This window comes from Nothoprocta perdicaria, unplaced genomic scaffold (assembly GCF_003342845.1).
Source record: "Nothoprocta perdicaria isolate Ctin4 unplaced genomic scaffold, notPer1 scaffold_147, whole genome shotgun sequence".
Lineage (NCBI taxonomy): Eukaryota > Metazoa > Chordata > Aves > Tinamiformes > Tinamidae > Nothoprocta > Nothoprocta perdicaria.
This window is the reverse complement of record NW_020454616.1, coordinates 431709-453409: the sequence shown is the minus strand read 5'-3', so window position 1 is coordinate 453409 and position 21701 is coordinate 431709. Positions and strand designations below refer to the sequence as shown.

General features: G+C 38.6%; 1 protein-coding gene across 1 annotated transcript in view; it reads right to left on the bottom strand.

Annotated features, from left to right (window-relative positions):
• The window catches only part of GALNT12 (polypeptide N-acetylgalactosaminyltransferase 12), a 38088-nt gene that overhangs the window by 7894 nt on the left and 8493 nt on the right, over window positions 1–21701 (bottom strand). Inside the window, exons 4-8 of the mRNA XM_026034559.1 lie at window positions 17761–17946; window positions 15137–15254; window positions 8719–8895; window positions 7477–7608; window positions 37–150 (exon numbers count right to left, since the gene is read on the bottom strand). Of these exons, the coding sequence (XP_025890344.1) occupies window positions 37–150; window positions 7477–7608; window positions 8719–8895; window positions 15137–15254; window positions 17761–17946 (727 nt within the window). The remainder of the gene's footprint in view (window positions 1–36; window positions 151–7476; window positions 7609–8718; window positions 8896–15136; window positions 15255–17760; window positions 17947–21701) is intronic.

The window sequence follows — 21701 nt, the reverse complement described above, 5'->3', positions numbered from 1 at the left end:
ACACGAATCAAAATGAAAATAAAAGATGAATCTTACCTGATTTTGCCCCATGCCATGACATGGGTACAATATAACCCTGTGTCCAGTTACTTCATGTTCATTTGGAGGGTTATAATCAAAACAGAAGTTCTCCATTCCTCTGTTCTTCAGCTAGTCAAAAGAGAATAATTTTTTAAAACATTTAAAATGCCTTAGTTCTAAAGTAAGGATGATTACATTGCAATCACTTTACACTCATACTGCTGGAGTGTGAGGTTTATATCTCAGAGCTAGAAGAAGTGGTTTGAATGAACTACAGTAGAGATTAATTAAATGGGGAACAAATAAACCAAAACTGTCATGATGATTCCAACTCAGGACACTGAACCAGCCAGACTTGATGGGTTCCCCTAGGAATGTGAGGGATGCAGGTGGGAGCTATGAAAAGCTATGCTGAAATGCAACAGGCCTTATCAAAGTGAGGGATGACTTTTATGCTGTCTTCTATTCTCTGCACCCCTCACTTCAACTTACTTAGTATCTTTATAAAAAAGGCTACATTTTCTTTTTTTTTGATTATCTAAACAACTGCAGCTCCCCTCTGAAGGTTGACAAGCAGTCAGATGTTAAGACTAGAGAGAAATCCCAGCAGTGGATGATGATTCTCTTTTAAATGACACATCATATATTTTAATATAGTAAATTATATGATTTCAAAAAATCATGTTAATTCATAAGAATTTGCATTTTCGAAGCATGTAGGAGTCAAAAGTAACCAAAAATAAGTCGAACAACATTGTAATAGAGAAGCTTAATCTCAACCATGTAACCTAATTTAAAATTATGTGGAGCAAAACAGGTTCTGTGAACACATTTAGCCTTAATGCTCCCCACATAGAAATCTATCACACAGTAACAGAATAAACCAGGTCAATCTCAGCAAAGTTACGACTTAAGCAAAGTACCTTTGGCTAGTATTGAGAACTATATCCTCAGTTCTTAATTCAGAGAACAAATGAACATGAAGGAATTACCAAAGGAGAAAATGGATAGGAAAAAAGCCCTGTCTCTTCAAACATCGAAGTTCTGTCCTAACTAGATTTGTCATTTAAATCCTTCTGACCATGTTTTCACTGTGCATTTGTTGCAACTTTCCAAGTGAAATGAAAATAAAGATCTGGGGGAATTCATGTCATTTTTCATGTCCCAGTCTACCAGAAGTAAAAGAAATCCTCCGGACACTATATACACTCACTGTACTAGCATACTCCTGTTTAAATGGTGAAATTGCTGACATCCACGCCAACCTCAAGTCTTCACTGTCTTTCCGAACACATGCTTTTCCACTTGCATTTCCCAGTATGTGCCATGGAATATGGTACCTTTAATGACTTTTTAATTTTTAAATAATCTATATTAAAATGATGCTATGTGCCACTAGAACTAATACTAAATTAAGATAAGATGGTTTAAAACTGAGTCTGCTCACATGATGTTATCACAAATAATTTCTAATTTTTTCTTTCTCAAATAAATATTTTTGGTATGTGCATATCTATTCCTAAACATATATTGTCCCTATTTCAGCAGGGCTTTCTTAGTTTGTCATATCAGACATTTGTAGATGGTCTTTAAATGCACACTTGACTAGTAAGCCTAATAGATGCTGAAGATCTATTTTGTGGAGCTACTCGAGTACTGATCAGATAAATGATCTGAACAGAGATGAAAGGATTTAAATCAATACCACAATTTCATCTCAATACCTCAATACACATAAGATCACTTAACACCTGTTGCAAGACAAGGCAAAAAAAGTATGAAAGAAATGATGAAAGGAGTATTTTCTTCTTGTTAAATGAAGAAAGACAATTTAAGTTCCTTATACTTACAAAACACTACCAAAATAACAATAGTCCATTCGTGTCTGAAGATACCTTTCTTGCAATGTCTACCACAAACAAGACACACAATAAAGAACAAATTTTCCTCTATGACTTACCTTACTTTTTTTCTGAATGCTGCATTAGAGAAACAGAAACAAGAAAAAAAAATGATCACTTTGTCATTAAAATATACTGTGATGATATACACTTTCTAAAAAGTGCTGGAAGAGCCCCTACATTGCATATGTTATGCATCTTTTTCTGTGGTCGGCACCAGATCTCAAGGTCAAGTCAGCAATAATCTTGGGTACCAATCTAATCTCAAGTGGCGGTTCTACAAATTCTATTACAATCACGTTCTAAAGGTTCCTCCACTCTAGAGGAGGCTCCTTCGTAGCCTCCAACCTCTGAGAAGTTGTAATATTCTGCATGCAGTAGCCTTTTTAACTACATATCTTTATCCACAAAACTAAGGTCTCTTCTTATGCATGCCTCTCCATGACACCATGTTAACCAGGTAATCTATAAAGTGATCTCTTTCATGTCTTAGCAGAACAAAACTCTTCATATTTTTAAGGGCAGGAACCATCTTTTTTATTCTGCTTCCTTCCTGCCTCCCCTCCCCCTGCCTTTTTTTTCTGTTGTGTGGGGGGAAGAGGAAAGGGAAGGGGGGGAAATCAGGCTGAATCAGGCCTGAATTAAAACCCAAAGATTACTGAGCATTTGGAAATTCCCTTAGGATGAGACGGCCTTGAGAAAAAACAGTGAAGGAAGCTGCTTCATTGCTTCAATGAAGCATTTGAAAAACTCGAGTATTTGATCTCCTGAGTGATTCAGTCAATCATGAAAGCCTCTAATGGTCTATCAAGCTTGTTTTTTCACATTGATGTGCTACATCAGCTAGAAATTGCCTGAGAAGAAAACCTCCCATATTAGAACATAACATAGTAAGCATAATATGCTCTCATGTGATCAAACTTACAGAGAAATGCCCTCATTTTTGTGTCTATGTTGTCCTTTAAAAGCAATTTTGATAACAAGACTAGGATAAATATTTCACCGACCAGAATCATTATCCTCAGATGCATACCTTGAAGGCCAGCTGTGCTTAATACACCTTAGAAAGGAATGCTGAAATTCCCCCACTTTACAACCATGCATTTCTACATCCATTAACAGCATGAAAAGATCATAGTACTGCCTGATTTATCTATCCTTATGGAGTTTCACAATGCTGCCATGTCACAATATTATTATTAAGCACACAGGGTGGCTGCAGGTCCACCAAATGCACAGAACAAAGCTGCTACAGCCAATCTGGTGTTAATTAACAGAACTTGAAATCAGTCCTTCTTGATTGTCCTGATGACTTTTGGAATTACGAGAAGCCAAGAAATAACCACCATGTAAGGCAGGGAGTGAGGAGGATGGGGCTGGTCTCTTTTCAGTAGTGGCCAGCAACAGGACTAGAGGAAATGGCCACAAACTGAAGCACCAAAAGTTCCACAGGAACTTAGAGGAAAAATGTCTTAACAGTGAGGATGACAGAGCACTGGAATAGGCTGCCAAGAAAGCTCATGGAATCTCCTTCTCTGGAGGTATTCAAAGACCCACTTGGATGCAACTCTGTGTAACATGTCCTAAGTGACCCTGCCTGTGCAGGGGGATTGAAGTAAATCATGTCTAAAGGCCCTCCTTCCAACCTTAATGACTCCATGACTCTACATCATTGACAAGGTATTCTGCATTATACTAATCTTTTTTGTTTTCTTTTCACTGCTCTCAAAATATCTAACTATAATTCCATAAATCTGTCTTTTGAAATTTAAAAAGGAAATATGCCATTTCTAGTTCTTTTTCCCTTGCCATTCTTTGTATAGTCATCATCTGACACTGGTAGTTTCACAGCTGTTGAATGCATTTACCACTTTAAGGTAGCTCCTCTTCCACTGTGGTTCTATTTTCTCTTTCTGAGAATAAGCCAGCACCACACCAACAGCATCAAAACCATTTTTGTTTCAGACAGACATGTGTTGGCATACCTGTCACTTTGAAAGGATGGATAATCCTTCTTTTCACTGCTGTCGTAATAGATGTTACGACAAGGAGGACATTTGACTTTTCAGTTCATCACATTGCACAAAAGAACAGAAGAGTTTGTGCCTTTTTTTTTTTTCCTGTTGTTTCACATTTCTGGTGTCTCCTGTTGAGGATTTTCTACTTCCTCTTTCTTTTGGAAGCTTTTTGCTGATACTTAAACTGCTGACACTTGCTTTTAGTATCCCAAAGGAACTGTGTTTAATAGTTTCTCCTTGACCTCATACTCATCCTTTTGAACTGCAATTAATCCAAACCTCACCAGGGTACCCTTTACCAGACAACTGAGACGCACCACAAAATATATTTTAAAACGAGGTTTATCAGTTTTCACTATTATGATTCAGATGTAACTTTTATGTCCCCTAGTCTATTTGCTTTAAAATGTAACTTCCGATCATTTTTCCTCAAGAAAAGAAGAAAAAACAATCAAGTCAAAATAGACACTGCTCGTATAGCTGTCCAAGACACTGTATGGCTTTAAAAAAGGTACATGCCTTTAAAAAAGGCCAAGGGAGGAGACAGCCTGTGCTTCTGTGCAGTCAGCTGAGGTGCTCTGAGGTGAGAAGAAATTCAGTGCGTGCCCATTCAGGGCGTAACCTGCTCTACCTGACGAACACCTAGCGAATACCAGTACAGATGTACTTCCAAACAGACATCTGATTCACAACCCACTCATGGGGATCCTTTCAAACACAGCGAGACACTTAACAGGGAAAGAGCTGGATGCCTTTTGTACAACAGTCTACTAAATAGAGCACTTGTTCTACTGAGAGTGATGGGGATTTGCTTCCCACTTCACACTGAGCAGCACAGGATAGACCAGCGCAGGACAGGGGCTCTGCCTCATACGCTGAAGCTTGTCTATTAGACATACAAACATGTAGTTTCTATCCAACGTTACTTGGCTTTTCCTCTAAGTGAGAAAAACTGGTGAATTTTCTATCTCCTAGACTTGTTTGTCTCAAAATTTCATCTCATAATTATCATAATATTGGCCTTAATATGTGATGTAGTAGAAGAAATTAAATTTTAGGTTTTAAAATTCGTAATACTGTTCCAATCCTAGAACTTGTGTGCAAAATGCTAAGTTTAAAAAAAAAAAAAGCTTTTATGAAAGAGAACACTTGAAAGTACCATAGAAATAGTACCATCTATCAAAGTATGGTTCCATTCAGATCACAGATTGAAATTGAGAAATTTCACATTTCTGGTTGCTAAGTGGTTTTTGAATAAAATGTACTAGCTTTGCTAGTAAAAAAAAAAAAGATACATCATCTCCCTCACTTCCAGGCCTCAGACAGTTTACAAAAATGCAATCACAGCTCAGACAAAAATATTCAAATCGCTGTATGTTTTACACTACTGATATTTTTAGAAGCTTAGAATATGTATTAAATTTTTTCTATGTACCTAGAAAATAAAAAGTGTTAGCACAAGTACTTCTCAGTGCATGACACTGAATTCTACTCAGTAATTTCTTGCACTTATTTCAATTACTTATGGTTGACCTAAGGGTAATTTTTAGACAGATTTTCAATTTCAGTGTAAAGATGCTCAAGGAAAGGAGAAATCCCTTAGCAATCTCTTTCAACAATTAAATAGCCTCATCCTAAGCAGAGCTGTTAAAGCCAACACTTCTAAACACAGTATCTTTATGAACTAAAAAGCTCTGTGCTGCTAATGCAAGAGTTAAGAGCAAGATCAGTGATTCATTGATGTTGGCAGATGGTACTCAATACCCACAAATCAGTAGGTGTCATTTTTGCACTGTCACTTTCTCAGAGCATAACTGTATTATAATCACATTTTTAAATTCTTCCTACCAAAAAAAAAAAACCCAAGGTGTATTTTCTTTATGCTCACAACTAGATGACAACATTTAAGAATTGTTTACAGACAAATATATAAAGAAATTACCTAAATTACACTGTAGATAACTCAAGCAGCTCTGAACAAGTAGTATTATTTCTAGGTTTTGTCAATACCTTTCTTGAGAATGACACATGCTGCTAACCTTGAAAGAAACCATACAAATCTCTTCCCCTCCCCAAAATGTTGAAACTTTACTACCAGCACAGTCTAGGTTTTATTTGGCAGAATGAAGGACAGGGGTGAAGTAGAAAATAAATTTACTGAAATGCTCTTCAAGTCTTTTTAACTTCAATTCTCTGCCTTCCTCAGTTAGCAATCTAGCACAGAAGTAGTGCTGTACTATGGTCCACTCCAGTTGCTGGACAGTGGTACATATTTAACTGTTATGCTTGTAATAGCATAGAGGTAATAGAGAAACATAAAGAAAAATAACATAGAAAAAAATGGAACAGGTGGCATCTTAGAAGTTCCTAGGGGATTTGCTGTCCCACTGCTGACTGATGCATTTCCCTATGAGAAATAAAACTTAGAGAAACTGCAGCATTTTCATTTTAGTATTTTTTGATAGTGTTGTTGCTGTTGTTCAGTACACAATAAAATTATTAGGAAAGCCTGTGGGGAACTCTGGGTTACTGTATGCACTGCAATGCCCAGATTTTTTGTTTGTTTTTCTCTCCTCTAAAAATGGATCCAGTAGAGTGATTGTGCAACCAACGTGCAGATGACAGCAAGACCAGACTGTTGTGATCCTGGCTGGTTAAGATGAATAACTACTAATGTTGGAATCTAGCTCCAGGATGATTGAGCTACCAAGAAAAGCATTTAAAAGTCAATGCAGCATTTGTAGGATAGTATCTCATACATCTCTGCCTGGCAAGAAGGGGCAGTCTTATCTTTCTAATAAAGATATAGCAGACAGGTGCTCATCTTTTTGAAGCAGCAGGTATTTACTGAAACATATCTGTCTTCATCCCTTCTAGAACAGATTACAGTAACGTGATGTGAATAGGACTACTACTTATATTTATTTATAAGCTGCAAACAGCATAGAAAGTTGTCCTTTCAAAAAGGAAGAGGGGATTCTCAGATTGAACCCATGAAAATTGCTTATGATTCTGTCAAAAGTGATTTCCAGATTAAAAATTAAGGTGTTAGTTTTGACATACATACTAAAAAAAAAAAAAAAAAAAAAACCACCACTGAGAGATTTTAAGCGGAGCCTTCTTTCCTGCATAGTTTTCATCACAGAAAATGTGCAAATACTTTTTACAAAACACATTTCCTATATTCAAGTTGATAACTAAAAATCAAAACACTAAAGCTGTCTTTCTTTTGTTATGGATTTTTTAAGAATTTTTTTAAGCCATCCCTTCTTTCCTTTGTCACTCTCAACACTTGGAAAGTGAATTTCCAGCAATCCATTCTTGCATTCTTTCACATGGCCTCTTTCTAAGTAATACCCCTTAGTATAAAGATTCTAATAACAAGCGTATCTGAAGGTCTATCAATTCCAATGGAATTCTATCAAAATTTAGAACTGCTTTCAGCACCGTACTAGGTTATGTCTTGATCATCCTTCCAGCTGGATTAGTAAGGGAGCTCAGAGAGCTACGAGGAGGCTCCTTGCTGAACCACATACCATCCCAAAAAATCCAGGCCTGTCCTCAGGTACATGAAGCTCAGGATAAACATTCTCCAAGAACCATTTGAAGTCCTTACACTTAAGCTTCTCTCGAAGGAGTCTCCTTTCTGTCACATCTCCATATGGTTCCTGGAAGAGGGAAGGAAAAAAAAAAAAAAAGAAAAAAAAACAGAACAGATGCTCCCTTCTAAATTATGTATACACATTATTAGGGTCCTTATGCTCAAGTGGAAAGCAATACTTTTAACCAGAAAATATTCCCACTCTCAGGTGCTCGATTTGACATGTTGACCAAAAAACAAATAATAAAATAAAATATACTGGATGACAGTCAGTCTGAAAACACCTCCAGAAACTCTCCAAGTAAGGATGTCCCTGAACAGAGATTGCTGAAAAATGAGAAAACATACTGGCAGTATACTTCTTTCAGCTGGATAACTGAAACTTTCAGAAGTACTAACTCAATCTTTTTTTTTTTTTTTTTAAATTATTCTGCCATCAACTTGTAGATTGCTTATAAAGAAGTTTTTACATTTAACTGATGAAATTTCTAAAAACAGTCTTACAGTTTCCTTTAGCTTTATAGCTTTGGTAATGAGGGATCGTAGTAAAGTCAACTCTTAGTATGAAATCATAGAACTCTAGAGAAAAACTTTCAGTTAAGACTTTTCCCTATGTACAGATCAGAGTTTATGCCTCTTCAAGCCTTCAATACCTTCAAAATCTATATTTCTGTACCAACTAAGGACTTCAAGCATGATCTGCTCTTTGCAATCTCCACATTCTCACAGGTCATGTGATCCACCTTTTCATCAAGTCAAAAATCTATCTGTGTTTCTCAGAATTGAAAAGACAAATCAAATACAAACCAGAGGCAGTGGTGCAGGCTTCAGTGAGCAAACAGTAGGACATACTCACTATGAATTAAGAATCTGAGTTAGGTGAGTAAAATGTTTTGAATTTATCCTTTGAAACATGCAGTGTTTCAAGAGCAACTGTGCTTAACATTTTTTTTGTTTGGCACATTTTTTTGTTGTTGTTGTTCTTTAAAATGGCAAAAATTTGGCCTTCTCCTAGTCTTTAAAAACAAAAAAAAATCTGATTTTCTCAAGAAATTATAAATACAAAATAAAGAAAAAAATCAGCACACACAAAGTCATTCATGTTGAAAGTTAGATGAGTTATTTCTTTGAGAACAAACTCTATTGTAATTCTAAGTTTGATGTACTTCACACTCACCAGGCGGGCATTTGGATTTCGATGGTAATAAAGTTCTTTGTATTCATCCATCCACACTTCAGCTGCACGTACACTGTTTGCCAAAGCCTTGGACCGTGAGTAAGGAGCTTGTTTGGGGAAAACATGACCTACATGAGAGCAAGGGTGGATCTCAAGACTTCCTCCACACTGCCATATCTAAACAAAGAATTCACATTTCGCACAGTTATTGCCAATCTCAGCAAGCAGAAATATACAATCAGGCTTGGCCAGCTAATGCCTCCTCAGGAATACCACAGCACATTCTAAGTAACGCAGAATAATTTTGTGAGATGGGGCACATTATCGCCTCATTCTACAATCAAACTGGGCTAAATTACCTCCTCATGACCTCAGAGCAAATGGTTGAGAGCAATAAGAAGATATCCCTAATTCTGGTTTTATCAGGTGTGCAATTATCCTTATCTTAGTTTTACTTTCTCTGAAGGCATGATGCTAAGGGCTCCACAATATTTCTGTGTGTTGAATAGTAATCTACAATTCAAGATATTTAAGTATTATTCACCAAAGCACCATGTATGCGGTCCAACAGCAATCACACCAACAGCCTTCTTAGAAAGAAAGTAATGACTGATTTCTTACCAGAAATTTGCCCTTTCTTTGCTTACATTCTGCTGGAAAGCTAGCAAAACTTGCAATCTTGTCACATTATTGGAAAGCCATTAATTGTTTTGACATTTCTGTATGCATCATTTCAGAAAAGACAGTACCTGGCCCAGTCATAAAAATATTACCACCACTGAGCTTTTTAATTGCAAAGCTGGAAAAGGAGTCCAACACGCAACAGATGAGAAAGAAAAGGACACAAAAATAATTATTTTAATGACACTTGGTGCTCCAATTAATATTATCAAAATAAACTCTCCTATCCAAATTAGGAATAACACAGACTTTCTCTAGACTTTTTTGTTTGTTTTTGTTTTGCAAAATAGCATTCCCTATAGCTAATAGGGATAATAGTTAATTCTCCACACACATCCAGCTGTGCACTCTAGGCATCACATCCTTCCTCTGTAAATGGAAAACCAGAGAAAATAAAGGTCTAAGATACATTTCAAGGTGCGAGAGGTTTGCTCTTTAATGACCCTCTTGTGTAACACATACATTTTTAATTACTTGTTATTAAAACAGACACAGCAGGAGCAAAAGCTGAGAGGCTGAAGAAAGAATTTCTGCCCTTAACAGTGACAGCACATCAGGGTTCCTCTCCTTGGACTGCTTGGGATTCACAAAGTCACTAGAGATTAAAACCTTTCAGCATGTACAAGATGAACACTGCCCTCAGCCTGCTGTTTCTTAAATAATTATTTACATATTTCTGTCAAATTTCTTATCTTCAGTATCAATGAATATTGTCTGTATTCTATTGGTTTGATTTTAGATAATGATACCATAATAATGGACATATTTATGAGAGGCAAAATACTACATGGTAATATTGTAGATACTCTAAGCTTCATGATAAAACTTGGACTCTAATACATAGGTTTACTTATAAAACAACCATCTTCCTTAAACGTATGGGTAATTCACTACTTGACCACAGAGAATACTGAGTAATCTTCACTTCTTAGATTTAAAATTTTAAATTTTCTGGTTTTCACAATAGGTTTCTTTGTTTTTCTTTTCTGAGGAAGCAGCACTTTTTTTTTCTTTTTAATAGAATGATTGAAGCAATCATTATTAACTCTCCCTAAATCCAGAGTTCTATACTTTTGTTTTAAATGACTATCATGTTTTCAAAGGTAAATTACACTACTGCCATACTGAAAGCTGTTATGAAACCACTTATCAAATTTCACTCTTAGATGAATGAGATATATACTTCTTCACTGAAATTTATTTCAAAACAACAGCTTTCTTTTGTCATTATTTTAATATTAAATACTATATTTTTAAGAACTAAAATTTATCAGGCACGATTTGACAATAAATACTGAGCTCTATTAAAAATTTACTACGGCACATCAATTTTCCTACTTCTTCTATCACAGAAAAGCATATTTTTGTGATCATTACTGCTTTCATCATTTTTTTTTAAACAATTAAGATACGAGGACTAGGCCATAAGGACCACACAGGTATAAAAGTAGTTAAACACATTCTTCACTTTTTTCTGTGAAAAAGTCCTAGTTAACTGGAATAAAGCAGACTAGCCAATAGCTCTGTTAAACTGCTGCCAAAAATAAATTCCACAATTATTGAACTTTCAAAAGTTAAAATTCTGAATAGCTTTAAAAAATAACTGAAAGCTGATAACCAGTGTTCATTATATTCCTCTGCCTTTGACATACGCAACGTTCTCTTCACTTACTATTACAAAAAAAAAAGAAATAGTTTTCAGCCAAACAATTCCTCAATAGATTTAGTACAAAAACCCTATTTTGAATTTGATATAAAATCACATTCAAGTGAATAACTAAAATAAAAAATTGCAAAACAGAAACCCAAACTGACTATGAAATGCTAAATAAGTGACTCTGAGATACATTCTCCCCTCAAACTAATTCCAGTTCCTGTAAGAGCACATTAGATTTCATTTATATTTTTCAAGCTTACAAGCAGACAAGTAGGTTTCTTTATTATGTGTGGCTAGCTCAAAGCTCATCAGTATAAAGGTGTTTTTTTGAACACACACACACAAAAAAAAAAAAAAGAAAAAAAAGAAAAAGGTAACAGACACTTCACCTTGAATAAAAAGATGTATGTTGGCTATGAAGATTTTTCAGACACAGATGCTTGTGTTACAGGAAACTTTAAGTGTGTAGAGCTCCATTCAGAAGCCCTGCACCTGCAAGAATCTTTGGGCAATCAACCTAATAGATGGGTCAGTGAAAAGTAAACAAAAAAGTAAAACTATTGTCAAAAACTACATTTCCTATACTAGCTCTACAGTCTCCAGTCTAATATTTTAGCATCTTTTTTTTTCCTCATTTACGAACTCCTGAACTACAGCAAGCAACAACAGCAAAGCTGGGGAAAACATGCACACGTACCCTTCCCTCTTCTCCCCCTTTTTTTTCCCCTCATTTATTTTTGTTGTACTTTCATTTTTCCCCATTTTACACCTGTGCACCAAGGATAGTACTTCAGCACCATCTGCTGGGAAGCAGACGGGAAAGGCACTCAAAAAAAAAAAAAAAAAAAAAAAAAAAGCTAAAACTGTCACGAGTTACATAAATCACATTCAGAGTATTCTGTCTGTAAGAGAAATTTCCAGATCCAGACAGGAAGAACCAGTAAAAAATAAATAAAAAATGAGAATCTCCAAGCAGAGAGAGATGCATCATCCAAGAGAGCATGGGCATCATCCAGGAGCATTCCACTTCACGTGGAAATTTCAAATAGAAGAAAGGAATTTTCAGAAGGTACACCTGTCTCTCTGACTGTATTTTCTTTCCTGCTGTGACGACAAGTTAAAGGGCAGACAGCAGAGTATCTATCCCCCAGGAACAAATTTATATTACAGTGTATTACAGTGTCACTAACAGGACCCACAGCAGAGCTGGGGAAAAAAGCTGCAACTGGGTTACTCTCCCTTGACAGAGAGCAGACAGAAGATAAAAAGGCATCATTTTGCAACCCTTAAAAAGAGGTATTTCAATGCTCATTATCCATGAAGTGAAATTTTTCTAGCCAAATCCCAAGTTGCATTGATCTGATGCTGCATTCAGAACACAGCTTCAATCTCTCTTTGCCGTAATGCTTTTAGCCAGAGCTTTGTCCTTGTTGCACCTTTTGAAACCTCAGGGAATTTCTGCAGTTTAGAGCAAACAAAGCAAAAGAAAGCGGAGGCCCAAGAACAAATCTTTTCACGGCAATGGAAGGGTAATGTTTTCAAAGACAAAAGAAAAAAGCAATGAATTAATTTACAATATGTTTCAAGAATCCCTGCTCCTAATTTTCAGTTCTGGCAGGTCTAGAAACCAGAGAGACATCAGAATTAGCACTAATTTATACCTCCTGACCTTTTGCAGTGCTTCGAGCAGCAAGAAGTGCAGTAAAACAACATCCTTGCTTTCCACAAGAAGCCTCACCACAGGAGGCACGAATAAAAGGAGTTGAAAATTTGCCATGGACTGTTTGGCTCCAAGTGCCCCGACCCTGCTAGCTATGGCCACATGAGCAGAATTACTGAGCTTTGGCATATTCCTCCTTCCTCGACCAGCGGCCCTTGCACAAGCCAGCAGGGAAAACTTCCCTCCAGAGCTCACTCCCGACGCTGTCCTGAGGGAGCTAGGCCTGAAGGCATCGCACAGGCCTGCGCACTTCCCAGTGAAGTGCCTCCCTCTGCCCCATCCCCAGCCTGGGCACAACCTGCAAGTCTGACGCTGTGTAAAAGGAGTCTAACGAGCGTGTGTGCCAGGGTTTTTCTCAGGGAATGCTCACCCACAACATGCTTGGTGCTGCATCACACCTACATGGAAGGTGCTGTCTTGATCTCTGGTGGAAGCTCATTGCTAAGCTCACAGTCTCCAGCCTTTGCTTAGTTTCTGCTGTTTAACTGCTGTTAACAGTGTTGTAGCTGAGGAAATAACTGATGGAGAGTTCATGGACATTGCCCCTGGTCCCCTCAAATGCCTTGCTACCTAAAGACCAGGCCTTCCTTATCCCAAGCCGCACAGTTAAGGACGGAGCAGAGATGCTCTCCCTCACACCTTGGCCTTCCCCAGTCAGCTGTAAACTGGTCCATGCTACGTGATCTCCTACACAAGACTCAACTTTTCTAGGTTAATCCTCACCTGGACTATGACTGATGAAGGAGCCCCACACCCATGAGTAGGGAAGACAGCGTCTTCACAAGCAGTGACAAGCACCACTACGTCACTGGGGCCTCAGGAACAAACCCTCCATCATTGGCTGTGTCTCGATGAGAAGCCTTGCAAAAGGCAGCATAAAAATCATTTCCACAGAGAACCATTTCATAGCTCCTGATGCTGTGACTAAGTAATTATCCCAAAGAACAAAGGAAACAAAATTGTTAGAGTGGGAAGGAGGAGACCTTGGGAACAAGGCTATGAAAGCACACTGCACCAGAACCTGTGGAAGCCAGCTGGAAGGCTTCTGCCTTTGACTAGCAAACCTGGTGAAAGTGGGTAAGCCACTGGGGAGCGGCCACAGAGGCCAGCCAAACTCCCTGGTGGCGAGGGGAAGCGGGCACTGTGCTTGGACTTACATGCCACAGTAATTTTTCTTTATGCGAGAAAGGAGTCATGACCTCGGATCAAAGAGCTATCACAGCTCAGAACTGTCCCTTGAGTATGAAGCATTGCTTTTCTGTATGTCATGGTTACCTTCCTCCCCATTTCTTCTCCTTTCTTATTCTCATGACTTCCTTGCTAGCTTCTCTTCACTACAGAGCAGAAGACAGGAAAAGAAGCAACGGGGACTCCATGCTTTCTCAGCCAAATGCTACACATCTGAAGCCAGGCAGTCTGCGGAGGCCTTTTTCTAGAGGCTACTTCTGTAATAGCAAATCACTATTTATCCTGGAATTCTGCTGTCACCTGGTGAAAACAAAACAAACCCACCAACCCTTCCTTCCTACAATCTGATGACATATAGAAATGCAAACACAACCACAAATGACAAGCAGAAAAAGAAAAAATGGAATTTCAGGATGGTAAGTTATGAGCCTCCTGCCCAAAACATTGCAGGATACCTTGGAATAATCAGCAGATTCCTTCTGCAAGCTAAGGGTGATTTGGGACAGACCATAAACTGATAGAGCTCAGCAGGAATAGCAACAGCACTAGCATCAGCTGAGTAGAGGATAAGACTTCTTGCTTATCAGTCTAAGCTGTCTCTTATCTTCTCTCTCCTCCTCTACCGTACACCTTTTCATTCCACGACAAAAATCTACCTGCTTCACATCTGAACGCAAACTCACCTTGCAGGGAGGAACTTTTCAGTTCTGAAGCTTCTCTACCACCTTTTTTAACCTTTATACAAATCTTTCCTGACAGAATAAAACCCTATATTAGTACAGGTTGAATTTTCTTACCCCACTGGTAACTTCTGTCACTTTCCTCTTTTCGCTCTGTCAACTGCTCCTGAGTTATACTAGCAGAATTACAAATGTTGCTTTCCAGCTATCGCCTCCAAGCCACAAAATCTGACTACATTTTATACTGGCATTCAAAAAAAAAAAAAAAAAGACATATTCAAAGAAAAGTTTTAAAAGTGCAATTGTGTAAACACAAACATGCTGAAGTGTAAAAGCAATGAGGAGATTTATATGCACATAACCATGAATATTCTCTATTTTTCACTTGCTAATAATAAAACTATTTCATTAATCAAAGGAGATTAAGAAACAAAGATGATTTTTCTTTTATTCTCAGGAAAAGGGAAAAAAAAAATTAAGGGCACCACTCACCCTAAATGAGAATTCCAGGTTTTCTCCCCCCCAGACTTCCATTCCTGTGTCATATGAACCAAGATAATCAAAATATTTCTTGCTAACAGCAAATAATCCACCTGCCATGGTTGGAGATCTATAAAAGAGAAAAGTAATTCTGAATTGAATGAAAAGCCAAAAATATACACATGAATTAAAGCAACTGTGCAATGGCAATATACAAAAAAAATAGCCTTTTTTAAAAATTGTTTTATCAGTCATTTTCTGGATACAAAGTAAGCATCAGCCACTGATCAGTTAAATACTGTATCTTGAGGCCATTTATTTTTATTGTGTAGTAACAAGGTTTTTTCCCCAAAAAGAGCTCCACAGTGTATTAAAATATTAATAAAATCAAAGAAGTTAAGCATTGTATATATTTTTTTCAATTACGGTGTCTTTGTAACTAGTAATAAATGAAGAAACTACCCCTTACCTTCAAATAACACAACATAAACTTGTTTTTTTTTATATGGCCAAATTACTTTAGTCGGGTCTGAAATTTATTCACAGCTTCCTTATAGATTTTTACTTAAGTAGTAACTAAAATCTTTGTGCTTTATTAATAGCAACATTCCTCATCCTACCACTATCAGTTGCATAAAAAACTCTCAGACATTAATTGAACTGAATTCAGTAATGATGGTACCTAAAGACAGATTTTCTTTATAGAAATATCTACTGTCTGTATTTTTAATTGTTGACCAGATTTTTTTTTTGGGGGGGGGAGGGGAGGGGGAAAGAGTTGAAAATTTGAACCACATTTCAAAGATCACAAGGCCCAAAATTGACAGTACAGCTAAGGAATATACTTTCAGCAGAGTAGTGTGTGCATGGATACATAGAACAGAATTTGTTGAGTGTTGTTCCTAACTGCTTTCAGTCTTGGACAAACTCCCTTCTTTAAAGTGCCAAGCATATAATGCTGGATGGAACTAAATTCATATGACATCTCATTAATTTTGCAAATGAAAACTATCAAGGGTTAAGTCTGCTAACAGTTATTCTTAATCTGTTTAAAATAATTTTCACAGCAATCTCTTTGAAACAAATCCATTTTACACTGGCACATGTTGTTACAAAGGATGGGAAGAGATGAGGTGAGACATAAAAGAAAAAACAAACTTCATAAACATTCAAGTTCTTCTGTCTCACTCCAGATGTAGTCCTCCAAAGAACAGCTGTCAGCTGTATCACTCTCTTTGCTGAGCACTCCTGCCTTCCCCAGACAACCATAAACACTTGCCGAGCTCAAGGTCCTCTGCCCACATTGCAGCCTTATCTCTCAGCACGTTCTCCTCAGGAGTCCAAAGTCAATTCCTTCTTATTTGCACAGAAGTCAATTCCTTATTTGCACAGAAGAAAAGCACTACTTTTAAGCTGCATTTTTTTTTTAAATGTAATCTGTTCTTAAAAATTTGGAGGATGTTAACTAATATATGATGAGAAGAATTGAGTAACTGCCTCATTTCTTCCCATTAGAAAACACTTCATTATCGATCAATTGAGGACAAATTCATTAGTACTTGTGAAGTCCTGAGTATTACCACTTAAAGCAGCCTAGAAAAGACTAACGAACCATACTAACGAACCATTCTGTATTTCTCTTAGGTTTTTAGATGATAGATTATAAATAAAAGCAAGGTCTAATAAAATGATAGGTAATAAAATTTGGAGGTCTTCAAAACCCGCCTGGATGCCACCCTGTGCCACATGCTCTGGGTGTCCCTGCTTGAACAGGAAGGTTGGACTAGATGATCTCTAGAGGTCCCTTCCAACCTTGAACATTCTGTGATTCTGATTCTGTACTGTTAAAAATACCAAACAGCTGCTTCATTTCATACAATGCTCTGCTGAACTACAGCAGCGTCCAAGTTGAGTGAAGTAGACCCTCAGCTCCCAAGATCTTACCTACAAGTGCCCATTTTCCAGACTCCATTTGCTTCTCCCAAAAATACGTTATGGTCTGACATATAATATCTAACCATTGTATCTTTTCTTACAATAAAACAATATTAAAACCCACTACAAAAGCAGCTGTATGAGCTCCCAAGACATAGCAGGGTGGGCAGAGTTGTATCACTTCAGCCCAAATAAAGAACTAATCAAAACAGTTTACTTCTGAAAGTAAAGCAAGGAAGAAAGAAGCATGATGGCTACAACACAGATAAAACAAAATTACTTCTACTGTCCTACTCATTTATATATTTTTCTCTTTTTTCACTGTTGATCATGACACTTTTTATGCAGTATGGCTCTACTGTTTTGCACAAAGAAAATCCTTCAGTCTTAGTTGATCAGTTACAGTTCTCCCACTAATAAACACCATTGGAATTTCTGCTGCAGAAGTCAAATGTTTACTTATGGAATAAGGATTTCACATTAAAGACCACGGAGGAATTTCAGCTTTTAGAGTGAATTTTCTTCCAGTAGCATAGTGACCAGGAGCCACTCTGAAGAAGAGGAACCAAGGAAAACACACAGTTTCAATGCAAGTTACAAGCCCTCATTTCTTGAATATTTTTCAACACCTGCAATTTCCAATTGAAATAAAAAACACCTAAAGCATTTACAGACTAAAACTAAGAGACATAAATATTCACCTGATCACATCAGTCTTAGACTTCCTTCGTTTCTGCTCTCTTTCAGGGGTTACGTGCCAAGTGAAGACGAGTCTCCAGTCAAATCCACCAATCTGTGGTTCCCCAGCGTTTCCCAAGTACTCAAACGTATTCCAGTCGATAACATCAATAACAGGACACACGACAGCTGTCTCCTCCTCCCCAATTCTAATAGGTTTGTAGAAGAAAAAAAGAGACTTCTATTAGATCCACCTCTTAAAAAGAAGGAGCAACAAGAACAGAGAATCCTTACGAACATGAACTTTTGGTCCTTTTCAACTCCTGCTGCAACACAAGGGAAGAATAGCTATAAGAACAGCTAGTGAATTTTCATAGGGGTTGCATGAGAAGAATGCATCAGGATGGAACCAAACACAGGTATCTGGCAAGTACCATTCTTCTGGGACAGCAGGAGGGAGGTAGGCCAGATTTCTTCAAGTATGTTCTCTCATTCAGCATCTTGCAAGACTGTACAATAATAAGGCACAATATTCTGAGCAAAAAAATCTGTTTTGCTTTGTGCAGGTGGCTGCCTTATAGATATTCCGAGAAGAATGACATGGATGCTGCTGACTGAAGTGGAAGCCCAAGGTCTCCCTCCTAAGAGATCAAACTGCAGCATGTTTCAGCACGACTGTCACTCTGCCAGGTGGAAGAATGGGCCCTAAGGTCACGGCTGTTCTCGCAAATGCAATAATCTCCAAAAAGTTACACTGAACACTACAAAAGTAACTCAGAAAGATATCGTGAGTTTAAAAAAAAAAAACAAATAAATGAAAAGTTCTCACAGGGGAATTAAATCTGATAGTGAGGCCGTAAAACTCCAATACAAAAAGGACAAACAAGATAAAGCTGGAGGCTCATCTAAGAATAATTTAAGTACTAAGAGTATGTTACAGCTGATCTCTGCTTCTGCAAGCAGATGAACTCCTTTTTTTTTCCCTCTATTTCTCAATACCATGCAGGGTTTGCTGGATTCCTCTCTAAAAGAATTTCTGCATTTGCATTTCAAAGTCTGTGGGAACTTTTGCCATTCCTTCAGCTTCTGGAAAGGTTCTCAATACTGGAAGAGATGAAACTCAAGGCACACAAACACAACATTAAACTTCTCTCCCATAAATCATTCGTAAACCTCTCTACACTAGTCTTTGTCACTGAGCAGGCAAGACAGATCGAAGTGGCTTATCCAACTTTAAGGTGCTGGAATTTGTCTTAGTCTTGCACCTTCTGATCTGCATATTTTAAACCAGAAAAAAAAAAAAAAGTTATTGTCAAACAAGGAAGATGCATCTTCTATTAAAGGGGGATTAGTCATTCACAGGATTATTAGGTTTAAAACATACAGGCTGAACAAGAGGCTGTGACTCAGTGAAACCAAATTCACAGAAATTACAGCAGTTTGTAGTGGTTACATGAAGAGAACAGAGGTGTTCCCAAAGCAGCAGTTTCTGAATTGAGGAAGACTGGGTGACGTACGAAATGCCACAGGAAACACAGTACAAAGCAAAGAAAAACTTTGCTATAGAAACAACTGATTTGTTGTTTCTATAAAGAGAGTAAAAACTAAGTATGTGCCACAATTTCAGTTACAAAAGAAATCAGGTAAGTGAAAAGTCATCTCTTTCTCTGTAAGCAAAGTTTTAACTAGATGGCACAATGCATAGATATTTTATGAACAGAACTGTGTTTGCATTGCAAACATTATGTTCAGTTGCATCCCTGCATTTGAGCTAACCCACATCATGCAAGCATGCCCTTACAGGCATACATCTGCATCAAGAAGATTATAAATTACAAGAAATTTCTTGGATAATTCATTATATTCAATTAACTAAAATTATCCAAACTCTTAATTAAGACTGCCATCTAGTGACTTGCAAGTTGAAGAAATTACAGAACTCTCTCCACAATTATTGGTTGTTTCTTCAGAAGACAAGCATTGAAAACATGTTTATTCTTCAATTTTTACTCCTTTCCTTTCTTTGCGCTATCTATATTGTTCACAGTTAAGCCACAATTATCTGAAATATACCTGAATTGAAATTTCAGGAGCAAATCGAATATGATAATGGTAAAAAGAAAATTATTCCAGATAAATTTTCAAATTTATATCAGGAATTTGAGAGCTCAAGTTCCATTAATAATAACATTCACAATCCTTGTATGGTATGTGCTCTTGGCAGTATCTTTCAGAATTTGTATATATCTATTTTTTTTCCAACATTACTCTGCTGCTCACAAGAGTTGGTGGGAAACTTTACAGGTTATGAGTCAAACCATTAGTCCTACCTGAGGATTTTCTTATTATTTCTCAAAAGAAGCTTTCTAACTTGCCCAATAATTTCATGGTATAGATGAAAAAATACTTAGCTATAAATTATAGTGTCCCAGGACAGAGGGTGTGCAAGTAACAGTCAGTGCAGACAATAATGCTAACCTCTCTGTCCTGCCTCATGATGCTTTGCATCATAATCATTTTGGGTGAGCTGAACACTCAGAAGGCAGATTTATTGAATTCGCTTCCATCTACTTCTGTGTATACTGCCCCGTAGCACTGGATTTTTCAGGCCCTCATCTCTCCAGGCCTTCAATTCATCCACTTCACAGATTGACAGAGAAACCAGCTTGGAAGAGCAGCATAAAATCTGAGGATCAGCCTATGGAAGAAAACAGAAATCTACCTCCTGCTTTTCCACCCCACCATTCACTCTTCCACTGCCAGGAGAACGGCCTCAGAGACCACCCAGTGGTGACCTTTGGTAAATGGTGTTTCTTCCACTGCAGAACACAGAAATGTGCCAAACACTCCTTCTTCCTCTGCTCCAGAACAGGAAAACAGCACAGAAAAAAAAAAAAAAAAAAAAAAGAAGTCACTCACATGCACACCAGCAGATCCAACATCCAAGCTCTGCACACGGACACCCGGCACCCCTGCAGCCAGCTGCAGGATATTGCTACGTGTGTCCATCAGCCCCCAAGAAAAGCTGCCCTGGACAGACAGACACACTCCCCCCAGCTCCCCTTTGAGCAAGATTTCTTTGCAACACAGATCGGGTTTCTCCACATCATTATGCGCAGCACTAACACATGTTGATCTCTGGAACTATTCCCCCTTWATATCCAGCTTCCAGCTGTTACCTTTAAAGCTACCCCAGACGAGTCTCCGGGCATTAAGGAGTTTTTCTTCTCCAGTTACGGCACTGCCAGGAGCCACAAGTGTTACTGGTTGAACAATGGCTCCGAGCGCTCATGCAAGGGCGGTTTAGCCAAGATGTCTGTTATCTTTTATAGCCTCTTCCCGGGCTGTCCCAAACCAGGAAGGCGCTCGGGGCCGCGCACGCACATTCCACCGGGCTTGTGTAAAGGGCGGCTGCGCTCGCCGCAGCCGCGCTGCTTTACAAGCCAGGCCAAGGGATGCTCTACCTGAGGGCACCCACCTAAAAGTTGGCACAGAGCGACCAAATGCATCCTCCGGCGGGGAGGCACCGATGGGAGCTGCAGGTCGGGCTCCCTTGTGCTGCAGCCCCTCGGGCAGAAACCCGAACGTGGCAGCGGGGCACTGCAAGACAAGGGGCTCGTTGCCATCCCGAGACTCGGGGCTATCGCTCAGCACACGGGGGCAGCAAGGCGGGGGGCGCCGCGCCAACAAGCGCCCATTGTTCGGGGCATCGCGGCGGCGCCCGCCCGGCGGCTGAGCCCCCGAGCCCCCCGCCTTGCACCCGCTTCGGCGCCGCGAGCAGCCCCGCTGCTTTTTGTTATTATTACTGCTTTACCCATAGCACAAAAGGAGGGGAAAATGCAAAAGGAAAAGTTGAGCGCGGGCTCCGCGCCCCTTCGGACCCTTCTGGGCGGCGCGGGAAGCGACGGCTCCCTCCTTCCCCCCCCCCCCAACCCGCGGCGCGGGCTGCACGAGCCCCGCAGGG